Consider the following 13,964-nt stretch of genomic DNA (forward strand, 5'->3'; position numbering starts at 1 on the left):
CCATTCATTCTCACCACAGCATCCTGAGATGGGTTAGTAGAAGAGTTTTTCATTTCTTCTTTATAAATGGGGAAGCTATGCATTGGAACAGAAGGGTGTTAGTGACCTGCCTGGGGTAGAGAGAAAGCTAGAAAAGGGGTCAGGTCAAGATTTCCAACTTTGACTTCTATCTATTCAAGATGCAAGACTGGCAGTTTAGAAAATCAAGTCTGTAACGGAGGGCGGTCGTTTCCCTTAGTTTCGATCCGCCGAGATCTAGGTTTGAAATTTCTCATACACAATCTCAGCCTGGAGGTGGTAATGTTTGAGAAATCCATCTACTACGATGCCATCTTTGCGTTCGATTTACCCAGGAGCTATTTAACACAATAGTGGCTCAAATGACTGAATTTTAAAGCTATTCCTTCCACTTGCCCTTTGAGAAGAACTGCTGCATTCAACCAAGGAGGGTGATCGTCTTTTTACGTCTTTGTTTCGGTGTAGTTGAAAATGACAGTTTTTAGCTACAGGTCTTTTAGAAGTTCACAGGGGAAATAATTCCACCTATACCTCACTAGATGCATTTATTTCATTTCCATATACACCCATATGTGACCTTACACCTTTTCAATTAATGGAGGGTTAGGAAATGCAATCTGAAGCGATTAATACAGGCTGTCATTTTAGCAGTTGTCCTTTTTTCTTGTGAAGTATCTTGAACGTGCGTAACTCACAGTGCGTGTTTGGAGGTTTTGAATTCCTGGTTTATGCTTCTGCCTAGTGCACATCTAGAAAATCCTTATTCAGGAGTTCCCAGCTGATTCGATTTGCAATGGTTTCATTTCCAGACAGTGAGCTTACAGCATATAAATGGTCATGGTGGATGAGAATACAATACTGGGAAACTAGGGTGAGTCATTACGGGTCAAAACCTTGGCCAAGGTCCAATCGGCGGCCCTCCGCCAACCCGAGACTCCTCTCTCACTTCATCAGGATCGACAGGAAGCTAGCAAGGGAGAAGACTTCTGTCATAGGCAAAGGATTCGAGTTTGATTCCGGCTTTCTGCCGAGATAGGAGAGCCTGTCGGATACAGCCTAAGTGATGGGCAGCAGAAGGCCAAGATGATCGAGTGCCCCAGGCACTTGGAAAGAGAGGAAGAACCAACAGGAAGGATTGTTTTCGGTGGGCCCATTTCTCCGTCTGAAAAACGGGAACGACAATAGTTGCGGTGACCTCGCTGACAGAAGGATAATGGGACCGATGCACAATTATGTCCTTTGTCAGAAGAAAGTTGGTGCACGAAAAACAAAATCCTATCACCCAAGTGAATCTCCGGCCCGTTTGGTTCTCATTGCATTTTGCAGGGTCAGAAATGAGGGCAACTTGCGTATATGGATGATCATTAAACTTCCGAACAGTTGAAGGCAAATGTAATAAAAACTCCAGCAATGGCCAAGGGTAGAAAGATCAAAATAAAATCATCAGCCAGTATATCGAGGCCAATGAAAAATGCATTAGAAAGGTCCCAGGGCCACGACAAATTCACAGTTCACTAATGCCTCTGCGGAATTTGGGGAAAATAGACCGAAATGATCAAATCCTCCTCTCCCGGGTAGAAAAATAATCCTAGGGCCAAATTTTTCATGAATTTTAGAATGCAAATGAATGAAGACACATCTGCAAACACTTGAGTCTGACACATTTACTGGCAGCAATTTATGAGTTTTCTGAAGCCTCGTTTCTGTACCCTCAAACCTCTACCTGAAAAGTGGGCTGGACCCTGAAATTGTGGCCCCACCAGCCCGTGAAACTTTCCTCTTCATTCTGCCCCGGAATGAGCCTAAAGATGGCTTCTATGGCCTGAGTTTACAGTGTTGAGACGCGAACCTTGGGGAGAATAGCACAATCCCTTCTTGCTTGGGAGCGGATATGCTCCTCCAATTATTCAGAAAGTGTTCCCCGATTCATTCCTTCAGCCCAGGTTATGTCAGCACAACAGCCGCCTCGGCGCCGAAGCCAACATTTACGCTGTCATTTATGTACTTTTTCATTTGCCTGTTCATCCTCTCATTAGAACTAGCTAACCAGAACTCTCTGGGGCCAACTTGAAATAACTGGGCGGTTGCCTTTTTCTCAATTAGACTGTAAACTCTCCGAGGGCAGGAACCGTGTCTTTTACTTACACTGCATTCTCCCAGGCATCTCGTACAGGGTTCCGCAAACGGTAGGAACTCTGCAAACACTATTGCTTCATTGGCGGATTCTCTGAATCCGCCCTTTCGAAGCGAGGAAATAATAGATATACAAGCCTTAGCTTGGGGAGAAAAGAAAAAGACACGTAACTTGAGATAACGGTTTGGAAGTTTTCATAGGATTACAGATCAGGACAGCAAATGTTCTTTTCTTTGAAATTAAAAAAAAAAGCAAACAAAAATACCTCTCCTACAGAGCACGGGAGGGTGGACCCGATAAACCCCATCTTTTGGAAGGAAAAAAGAGAAAGCATAAGCCTGGCCCTTCAAGTAAAATAAAATACTGAGCACCCAGATGTATTTTTCCCCAAACTTAATATTCAACCAGGATGTCTTTAACTTAGATATTTCATGCCTGAAGAAATAAAATCCAACTGTATATCATAGTAATAGTCCTAGGGGGTTCAAACAGCCCTACTTTGAGCTATTTCTTCTTGAGTCCAGACACTAGCAGCTGTGTGTTCAGACTTCTCTTCTCACGTAAAATTAAAAGCATCCTAGGGTGTAATAAAACAAAGAGTGGCTATATTTTTGAGATGGAGACCAAAATAGCCTGACACATGCTTTCTCATCTTTCAAAAAAAAAAGTCTACAAAGGGTTTTCGTCTGCTTGCTTTTGTTACATTATATTTCATAACTGCAAGTCTTCAGCCAAAACAGAGGCTGCCACGGAGATACGAATGCTTCAAATTCAGCGTCCCCGGTTTCTGCTTCTTGGATTGCTTGAGCTACCCTGGGTAGCCGGCGTTGCCAACAACAGGTTCACTGGGCTCCACGTTGGACTTAGTGTTTGAGCAGAGAAGAATGCTCTAATTAGAAGTAGTTTAGAGCCAATCGCTTCCAAAAGGTTTCCAAAGATTCTAAAGAAACGTCCTTAGTCGGGAGATGGGTGTCAGCAAGCTATTCTCTTAATCGTATAGGACTGAATCATCTTTCCTGGGAGAAGCTGGGGTTTGCATGTACCTATCTTCCTCCACCTGTAGTGCGCTCCGGGGGTCTTTACTTCAACACGAGTGCAGCCAACTCACAACGGTAGTTCCATTTCCATCCTTAAACTCTAATTTGGCTTCTGACAAAGCTGCTGCAACTGATCTTTTCCCTTCTCCCCGGGAAGAAGGGATACGGCTGCTCAATACCCGTCCTCAGTCCTAGCAAGAGAGCAAGCCTGAAGAGATGGGAGAGAGGGGCGAAGGAGGAGAGAGCGGAAGAGAGAGATTTTTGGAAACCCCCTGATCAAACAGGTCTGCAGGGCAGCTCTGCTCTCAGGATCCCAGTCTGTGAGGAGCCTGTCCCTCTCTCCTTCTCCTTCCCTCCTCCAACCCACCCGAGTCCTGGTTTTAGAGCCTGGCTAAAGTCAACGTTTCTACCATCTTGTTGGTAGGAAACAAAGCACTGATGATATGAATTCCCTAAGAGGGCCTCTAGCACACTAGGCCATTCAGCAAAGACCAACGCAAGACCTCTTGACTGCAGCTCGTCAATTTTTTAGCAGCTCACTCTTCGCGCTGGGCAAACCGGTGGCTGCCTTAAATGAGACGTGTGATTCATACAGCTTGGGAAAGACATCTCCTTTGGGCTTATCGAACCTCTAATCATTTCCAGAAAAAGGGAAACCTGGGAAGAAGGGAGGGGAGAAAGGCAGGAGTGTTTAGAAATGTCACCGCCAAGGCAAAATCATTTCAATACTGCAGAACAAAAGCCGGCTGACGCAGTATGTGGTTTCGGGTAAGATTGATGCCGCCCAAAAGCCGGAGGAGTAATGGGAGTGTGTGATTTCCGACACTGTCAAGCTGAAGGGGATCAGGGGAATGAAGAAATGATAATTCAGGTGTAACAATATTATGCCATATTCATTTGATCTGGAAATATAATTTGAATGATTCGGGAAGGTAATATCTGAGCTGCAAATGAGGTTTATACGCGCTTTCCGATAAAATCGGATATTTAGAAAGCGTATCTTAAACAGTGCCTGAGTGAGGGTGGAATTGTATTCATCTTAGGATAAGCTTCTGACTTCAGCATTTGTCCAAGGAACCTTGAAGCCCTGCTTTGATTTAGGTGCAGTGATGCAGAGGAACATGGGGCGGGGGTCTTCGGGGGGGCGGGGGGGATCCTTTTGTCCTACGCTCTCGATTCCTTTTGAGACACCTATTGAATATTCCCTTTGGCCCAGAAAGGAGAATATATGCGTATTCCGTTGACCGGTCAATCATTTATTCTGGCATTTCATCCTACCACCTCCGTTCCATTCCTTAGCTGACCCTTATTCTTCCCACTGCTTCTCCTATTTGTAAGCATCTGGTACTCCTTTTCTCTCCCAGAAGAGCAAAAACTCCTCGTGGGTAGGTAATACATTTTTTTGCCTCTGCTTTAGTTTCAGGCACTCAAACGATAACAACAACAATGATATTTGTTAAGTTCTTGCTATGTTCTAAGCACTGTACTAAGCGCCGGGGTAATAGATACAAGATCATCAAGTCCACATGGGGCTCACAGTCATAGTAGGAGGGAGACTAGGTCTTGAATCCCCATTTCCCCGATGAGGGAACTGAGGCCCAGAAACGTTACGTGACTTCCCCGAGGTCACACGGCAGGTAAACGGGGCGGGGAGCCCGGACTATGATTTCTCTAAAGAACTGCTGAAGGCACATTTTAAGGAAAACCATGAAAAAGTATCAAAAGCATATCATCTGTAATAGTAATGACTTAACCTCTTTGCATGAACTAATAGCATAATTAGTAGTTACCTTTAAAAGTGCAACAATTTTCAAAGAGATTGTTGCCAAGTATAAGGAGTTCATTACAAAATCCATCAGGTTCCACCAGTCGTGGATGTAATCTTGCAGTCCGCCATCCCACATCTGTTTAATTTCACCCCATATAAAACCTAGAAGTAGAAGAAATATTGAAAATATTTACTTTCAAAGCAGAACCGTATCTTTCTCCCTTCTTAAATGCTATGCCTCTAAAATCAGAGATAGCAAAACGGTGCCATTTGTCTACCCGGAAAGTACTTCCGGGGAGAGAACGTTCCATATTCTGCTTGTGATCTCTCACGCTGGCTGGCAGGACAGCCCCGAAAGAATGCCAAAAAAGCCACCTTGAAACCAAGGATGAAATTTTGCCGAGTCTCAAGTACGTGATTCTCCTTAACTGCGAATGAGATCAACAGTAACAGACCCCGACATACATCCGAGGAAGGATTCAGGCAGTTCAAAGAAATCAACTACATCGACTGAGCCCCGCTGTCTTCCTGGGAACACGGCGAACCATTCAGTACAAACTCTTTGTCCAGCGGCAGTTGAAGGGACTGAGGTTATGTCGAAGGAAGTTTATTAAGCTATTATTCAATGGTGCACACAAACACACACACACACACACACTCAGAGGAACCCCCCCCCCCCCCCCCCGCAAAATCTCAAAACACTCATTATTCTCGATTTTTTTTACCAATATCGACACAGTTGAAGGTTGGTTTCTTCTTACCTGATTATCCCTATTAAGTCAAAAGTAATCAACCAGCAGCTGAATTTGGGTAAAGCGATCTTGCACACACACCCCTCCCCCCCCACTCCCAACATCTGTCTTACCTAACACTAAATCAGAAGAGGAGAATGTCGAGGAGAAGAACGGTCACTGTTAGAGTCCACGCTAATTTTAAAGTGGCCAATCTGGATGATGCCTTGGGGGACCGACCAGCTAAGTACCAAGCTGCAACCATCGATTTAGTCGACATGAACCATCACCGTGTTGGTAAATCACCAAACCAGGAACCACCATAAAAATGTTGGTTAAAGCACGGGTCTGAGAGTCCAAGGGGCCTGGGTTCTAATCCCGGCTCTGCCGCTTGTCTGCTACGTGACCTCGGGCAGATCACTTAACTTCTCTGCGCCTCAGTTACCTCATCTGTAAAATGGGGATTAAGGCCGTGGGTCCCACGTGGGACAGGGCCTGTGTGCCACCCAGATTACTATATCTCTACCCCAGCGCTTAAAACAGTGCCTGGCACAAAGTAAGAACTTAAAAAGTACTCTATGTCTTCTGTATGATCTTGGGCAAGTCGCTTCACTTCTATGGGCCTCAGTTCCCTCATCTGTAAAATGGGGATTGAGACTACGAGCCCCACGTGGGACGGGGACTGTGTCCAACCCCATTTGCTTGTATCCACCCCAGTGCTTAGTTCAGTGCCTGGCACAGAGTAAGCACTTTAACAAATACCATCGTTATCATCGCCAAGCACGTCACTCGGGACCTGACATTAAATTGCCCCAACCACTTAGGATGGAAAGAAATTATTTTTCTTTGTAAAATCCCTTTTAAAAAGGTACGCTTGCTCCACACAGAGCTAACGGGTATCACACTCACCATTCTGTCTGTTATCGAGGCTTCAGAAAAATTAGACTCAGAGTACACTGTCCGGCACAGTGCTTGCTGACATCCAATCCCTACTCTACCCAAATTCGAACCAACCTGTAGTAACCGGGGAGGCAGAATAAAAGGAACCAAGATTCGGAAATCCAGGCAGAAGCAGCTGGGGACATATCAGAGTCTCCACGATGGGGATATTTCAAAAACGTCTGTGTTCTTTATAAATACAGCCCACGTGGCTCAGAACTTCGGTTTAAGAAGAACTGTCAAGATTAGGGAAAACGAACAAAAAAAGGGTCTAGTACAGATGAGTAAAATGATGTTTTTCCACTTAAAATAAAAAGTCATGTGGGTCTCAGGCTGATCTAATAGTTATTTCCCACCTTACCCGCTACAAGCTGCTCTGTGAAGTTTATTTTCATTTCTGGCGCACTGAACCACGGGCACTAAGCTGAGAGAATACAGTGTGCTCTGTAAGAAGGCACGGCGCCATCCCAACCTTCCCCCCAATACACCAAGATCGAGAGTTGCTTTCATGTGGGAAATCTGGGATTGCTAGAAAATCTGCAAACAGATCCTCGAGTCTGGCTCTTCACCTCACCACTGCTGATGTGCAAGATGAAAAAACGCCCAGAAAAGCCAAGAGAAGAACGATGAACGACTTGTATACGGAGAGATGGCGTGGTCTGGTGGACGGATCACCAAGTGGGAAATCGGGAATCTCAGGGCTCAATTCCTGCTTTGCCACAGACCTACAGCAAGTCACAACCCCTCTGGGTCTCAGTTTTCCCATCCGTAAAACGGGGATAAGATCCTGTCCTCCCTACCTCTTCGATTAAGAGCCTCAAGTGGAGCAGGGACTAGATCTGATCTGATGATTTTATATCTACCCCTGAACTTAGAAAAATGCAGAGTACACAGTAAACAAGCAGTCGTTATTACAGCTTACTGAAAAGTGTTCTGAACATATTGATCCGTGTAATCACCGTAGATGTGCTTTAGATCTCAGAGAAAGTCAGACAACAGAAATAGGGAAGCGGCGTGTGGAGAAGTGGCTAGAACGTGGGCCTGGAAGTCAGAAGATCATGAGTTCTAATCCCGGTTCCACCACTCATCTGCTGTGTGGCCTTGGGCAAGTCACTTCACTTCTCTGCACCTCAGTGACCTCATCTGTAAAACGGGGACTAAGACTGTGAGCCCTATGAAGGACAGGGACCGTGTCCAACCTGATTATCTGGTATCTAACCCGGTTCTTAGAACAGGGCTTGACCCATAATAAGTGCTTAACAAATACTATGAAAAAACACTGCTATACTGTACTCTCCCAAGCGCTTAGTACAGTGATCTGCACACAATAAGCACTCAATAAATACGACTGAGTGAACGATTGATTTCTGCTCCCGAGCCCTGATGGAGCTAACTTCTTGAACAAATGTACATTTGTAAATGTAGATGGGGGTTAGAGTCATTCAGTAGTATTTACTGAGCGCTTACTATGTGCAGAGCACTGCACCGAGCGCTTGGAATGTACAATTCGGCAACAGAGAGAGACAATCCCTGCCCGATGACGGGCTCACAGTCTGAACGGGGGAAATGTCTGCTCTTCCCCTTTAGACCGTAAGCCCTACGTGGGGCAGGGACCGTGTCCTATGGCTTCCAGCCCAGCGCTCGGCAGAGCGCTCGGCACACGGTAGGCGCAAAACAAATACCACAATTATGATGATTAGTATTATTACCCAGGACCCACGGTAATATCATCCACTCGACGATGGTGGGCGGCGGTCCCTGCATGTTCAGGTCTGACCTGTCGATGTGCTGGGAGGCCAGCAAGAGTAGAAACAAAAAAGTCAAGTAGGATGCGGTGTGGCAGATAAACTTGATGAACGGCTTCTTGATGAAGAGTCCGAGGGGGCTTTTGGGAGCTATCAGGTAGCAGACGGAGAAGACGGGAAAAAGGAGTCCTATGACCACACACGTCAACATCTTCACCGCCCAGTGCCGTCTCCTCCAGCCCGGAAACTCGTCGTACCAGCGGGAGGCGAGCAGCTGCTGGCAATTCGGCTGGGCCACGAACTAAAGAAAAGGAAAAAAGACAGAAATCCAGTTTACCTCAAATGGCTTTATAGGAACCAGTACAGCCTAGGAGAAAGAATACAGGTCTGGGAGACAAGAGAACTGGGTTCTAATTCCCACTTCGCCACCTACCCGCTGAGTCACTCTGGGCAAGTGACTTCATTTCTCTGTGCCTCAGTCTCCTCATCTGTAAAGAGGGGGGATAAACGCCTGTTCTCTCTCCTCCTTAGACTCTGAGCTCCGTTTGGGAAGGCAGTAAGAGCTTAACAAATACATCATTATCTTCTTCCTATCATCATCATTATTATTCTTCCCATGATCACGGACCAATCTCCAAAATTATCAGCCGTCTCTCCATCTTACCAGCAGTGGTCATTTCCAGCCTTCGAAGAACTAGGTGAAAATCACCATCCCAAACTGCACCCCATCCAGTTAGGTTAAGTGACACTGTCCTCCACCGCTTGGGTGAGGAATCTCTCCGGGGGGTGATTCACTTTGTCCTAATACATGCTCTGCCAGTTTTTGCCGGTACAGCTAATTTGGAAAGCCAAAACAAGTAGCTTACTGATAACTCTGTGTTCCTAAGAGAAAATAGAGGCCCCGTAGGGTTCATCGACCATCTCTGCTCTCTTCCCTGAGCTTCACAGCATTCTATTCCCACCACCTCTTCCTCATTTTACAAGGAAACAACAATACAACAAATTTGCCCTTTTCATTATGTTTCCATTCTTTTCACGGGAGTAAACAATGCTTTTATGGATCAGCCTACTAACTGCCTTAGGATGCAACAGAAGAAAGTCAGAGGGGTTTCCGGCAAAGTACAGGATATAATAACAACTTGCTATAATCTCGTGAATGCTTATAAAGTCCAATATATGCAGCGGTAGTGCATTTTGCACATGTGGAAACAGAGGCAAACAGGGGTGTAAAAACTGTCCAGAGAGACATAGTGGCCATGTTTGCATAGGGCAAACTCAAATATGCTTGAAAAAAATTCCCAGAATTAATAATAATAGTGGTATTTGTTAAGCGCTTCCTATGTGCAAAGCACTGTTCTAAGGCTGGGGGGATACAAGGTGATCAGGTTGTCCCACGTGGGGTTCACAGTTTTAATCCCCATTTTACAGATGACGGAACTGAAGCGTAGAGAAGTTAAGTGACTTGCCCAAAGTCACAGAGCTGGCAAGCGGTGGAGCCGGGATTAGAACCCACAACCTCTGATCCCCAAGCCCGGGCTCTTTCCACTGAGCCACGCTGCTTCTCTATTCACCAGTCTTGGGAGTCACTTGACCATTCACAGGGAGGGGCGACTACACTCTGTCATCCTGGATGGGACAGTGGCTTTCCGTAGATTTTTTTTTTTTTAGAAAAATGAAAATTAATTCCCAGAGATTTCCCTATGGACTGCTGTTCCATCGGCAGGAGAAATCTCCAAGAACGAATTTGCACTTTACTAAAATAAAAGGTGGGAAAATTCCCTTTCTGAACTTGGCTACCTTCTCCACCCTTTCACTTCCTCCCATGCCCGCCCTGCTCAGCCAAACCGCTCAGGGGCGTCATCGACAACTGCCGTGACCCTCTTCCGTCCCCATAAAAGTCTCCGCTTTACTAGCCAGCCAACGTTTGGGGAATTATTAATCGGTCAAGTCATGGTATTTACTGAGTGGCTCCTGAGCGTTAGGCACTGTACTGAGTGCTTGGGAGAATGCAACAGCAGCAAGATAAACATCCCCTACCCTCGGAGAATCTAATGGGGGAGGCAGACGAAATCACTTAAGGAGGGTGAAAGCTGGAAGACGAACGAGCATTCTCCCAAGTGCTTAATACGGTATTCTGCACTCAGTAAGTGTTCGACAGATACTGACCATCGGGAAGCAGTAAAAAAGCTTCAGGATTAAATGGCTGAACATATTTTTGAAAAGACATAAATATATAAATTGGATCTATGGATGTTTGCTCTGAAAAGCTATAAATTGGAGTCGTGTATGAAGGCGGCTTAATACATTCCCATGTAGGCAGGGAATCTATCTGTTTATTGTTATATTGTACTCTCCTAAGCACTTAGTACAGTGAGCACTCAATAAGTACAACTGAATGATTGAAGTTAGGTAAATGACCTCTTCATTCACTGCTTCCTACACTGTCATTGGTTCATGCCCTTGTCTGTATTTTCTAACTGGCCGGTGAGTCTTCCCAGCGGACAGCAGAATTCAGGGGGGGCCAGTACACACCTCTGCTTACCCTGCTTCCGGCTCGGTGGGGTTCCGGGGCCTGCCCCGGGCAGCAGGAGATTGGGGCAAAGGGCTGAGAAGGGAGGGGTGGAAAGTTCCGGAATGCTGAGGGTCAAGCAGGACTGAACTGGAGGTGGCACATGGGCTACGCAACATCCTCCTGCTTTGTCCGCTCGGTCGAAACCCAAGTAAAGTTCGCTGGGCACGCAGCGGCAGGAGGGGCCCCAGTGGACTCCACTGCTAAAAAACGACGGGGAAAAACCGAAGGTGTGCCTGGCAGATCGGGGAACAGAACTCCTGTCATCTTCTGACTCGGGCCTAGCTGTGACTTCCATCTTCCTATGTGATTCAGGGTGTCCGTTAGCCTGGAGAACACCGCGGGGAAAGCCGTTCGGGATCTGTCAAAGACACATCTACAACCGGGCTGGACTGACTGAAGAAACGGTGCAGGCTGGAGACAACCGTCCATCATTTAACCTGATGGATTTGTCTCGTCTCTGACTTACACGTAGAGATGGGTTTAGAATTGATCCCTGAAATCCATAGCCTATGGCTTTGGTTTGTATATTTTAGCAAGGGGAGTAAATAGTACTCTGTCAGGAACATATCCAACCCTCCCACAGATTAGGAAGAAAGTCTCCCTCTCGCCTAATGAAAAGTCACAGGATACCAGAATCCATTAACACTCTGTGAAGTTGAGAAAGGGAATATAAAATTGCATAAAACTATAAAGAAACTCTTCAGTGCCCTTCACCATCCAAACTGTCCCCTGCTCCCTTCGCGAATGCAGACGATCAATCAGTAAATGATACTTACTGAGCGCTTACTTTGTGCAAAGCACTGTACTAAGTGCTTGGATGAGTAAGGTACAATAGATTTGGTACTGGGGGAGACAGATACTAAGGTAAATAAATCACAGATATGCAAATAAGCGCTGCTGATTAATAAGACATTATTAAAATATACTTTAAATTCTTTCGACCTGAAGGAAGGGCTATAACTTCTCCATCCTGAAGAATGCATGAAAATTCAGGCACAGTAAATCTGAACAGAAACGAGGGTAGAAAACAGACATCATAAAGCAATCCGAGCGGATGCGGGTAACATGTTAAGTCCGGCAAAGATTTAAGCCTTCGATGCAGACCGTGATCTTATCTGAAAGGAACTGAAATAGCCTCTGAACAATTTCCTGAAACAGTAATACATTCAAATCTTCACGACAATTCTTTCCTTTCCATTTCCCCCTCATCTTTTAAAATCTTAGTATTTTAAAACTATGGAGGGTGGTAGTTTCATATCTGAGGAGCCCGGGCTGGGTCTCCATCACTTTAAAAGCGCTCCCTCGCCACTCACACAGTTTAGCCTGCATGAAAAGCAGCATGTCTAGCATGGATCTGGGCTCTAATCCCAGATCTGTCGCTCATCTGCTGTGTGACCTTGGACCTGTCACTTCACTTCTCTGTGCCTCAGCGACCTCTTCTGTAAAACAGGGATTAAGACTGTGAGCTCCAAGTGGGACACGAATTTGGTCCAACCTTATTAGCTTGTATCTACCCCAGTGCTCAGTACAGTATCCGGCTCACAGTAAACACTTAGCAAATCCAAAAAAAAAAAAAAAAAAAGTGGCCTCGTAGCCGGGCTTCAGAGAGTCTCTTTCCAACTTGAAAGTTTGCGATGATGATGATGGCATTTGTTAAGTGGTTACTATGTTCCGAGCACTGTTCTAAACACTGGGGTGGATACAAGGTAATCAGGTTGTCCCACGTGGGGCTCACAGTCCTCATCCCCATTCTACAGATGAGGTAACTGAGGCACAGAGAAGTTGAGTTACTTGCCCAAAGTCACGGAGCTGATAAGTGGCGGAGCCGGGATTAGAACCCAAGACCTCTGACTCCCAAACCTGTGCTCTTTCCACTAAGCCACACTGCCTGTGGTAAAATGGGGTGGGTATGCCCGAGACAGCAGAGATTAAGACGGCTGGGACTTTGTGGGAGATGGGCCAATCTGTTGATTTTCAACCATTCAATCAGTGGTACTTACTGAGAGCTGACTATGTGGAGAGCACTGTACTAAGCACTTGAGAGAGTACAATACAACAGAATTGGCAGACTCGTCCCCTGCCCAGAAGGAGTTTACAGTCTACAGGCGAGATTGCTCGGGACTGGGCTCGGGACAGATTGGAAATCTGGTGCCTCAAAACGGGGGGCAGGTTCTCATTCAAGGCACCACGTTTCCGGTGGGGTGGGAGGGAAAGGAGATGACCACTCTTGGTGTGTGGTCAGGGAAGTCTAAAAACCGGCCACTCGAGAAGACACAAATTCTCCCGCTCCTTCAACGGTCTTAAAAGAACTCCTTTCCCTTGCCTTTCTACCAGAACAAAACCCCTATTCATTGTGGGAGGGAAACATCATCTCTGTAATTAAAAAAATAAATATTTCTACTTTTAATTGCCAGAATAAAGCGAGCACAGAAGATTCTTGAGAATTGGTTGGGGATAAACAGTTGTCTTTACGCCAGCATATTTTCTTTGAAGTTTACTTCTTCCTAAAATGGGCTTGGAAACAGCATCTTCCCCATCAGTGGCATTATATTTACATGCTCTTTGGCTTAAGAGTGCTTCATCTGTTTTATTAGTCTCGCAGTTTCCTATGTTCACAAGCCGTACGTTCCCGGTAACTCTCGGGGGCCGGGGGGAACCGTCCCGGGCGGACCGTCCATCTCCTACCGTGGACCTGCAAAGGGCGCGGTTCCAATGCTCAATTAGCAAATACCCATCTCTGCCTTTGGTGTTCAAAGACACCCTTCTGAAAAGAGCGACCCAGGCGAAGCAGCCTTGTGCACAGCCCTCTAGGCTGGAAGCTTGTCATGGGCAGTGAATATGTCTGTGATATTAAGTCGTACTCTTCCAAGCACTTAGGACAGCGCTCTGTGCATAGAAAGTGCTCAATAAATATGACTGACTGACTGATGTGCCCATAAAGCCCATCCTAGGCTTGTGACACAGTTCAGAGCTGGGCCTGCCCGGATGAGATGATGATAATCACTGTGGTGTTTAAGGGC

The 13,964-nt window shown here is 45.9% G+C and overlaps 1 protein-coding gene across 6 annotated transcripts in view; it reads right to left on the reverse strand.

Moving 5' to 3' along the window:
* Positions 1 to 13,964, reverse strand: part of TRPC4 (transient receptor potential cation channel subfamily C member 4) — a 115,043-nt gene that overhangs the window by 16,283 nt on the left and 84,796 nt on the right. For 5 of the 6 annotated variants that reach the window (XM_007668543.4, XM_007668545.4, XM_029047969.2 and 2 more), the window contains 2 exons: positions 8,337 to 8,673; positions 4,980 to 5,119 (listed from right to left, as the gene is read on the reverse strand). In XM_007668543.4, coding sequence (XP_007666733.2) covers positions 4,980 to 5,119; positions 8,337 to 8,673 — 477 coding nt within the window. Of the gene's footprint in view, positions 1 to 4,979; positions 5,120 to 8,336; positions 8,674 to 13,964 lie in introns of those variants that run through there. The other variant, XM_029047972.2, reaches the window with a different exon arrangement.

The sequence above is a fragment of the Ornithorhynchus anatinus genome, chromosome 20 (assembly GCF_004115215.2).
Source record: "Ornithorhynchus anatinus isolate Pmale09 chromosome 20, mOrnAna1.pri.v4, whole genome shotgun sequence".
Lineage (NCBI taxonomy): Eukaryota > Metazoa > Chordata > Mammalia > Monotremata > Ornithorhynchidae > Ornithorhynchus > Ornithorhynchus anatinus.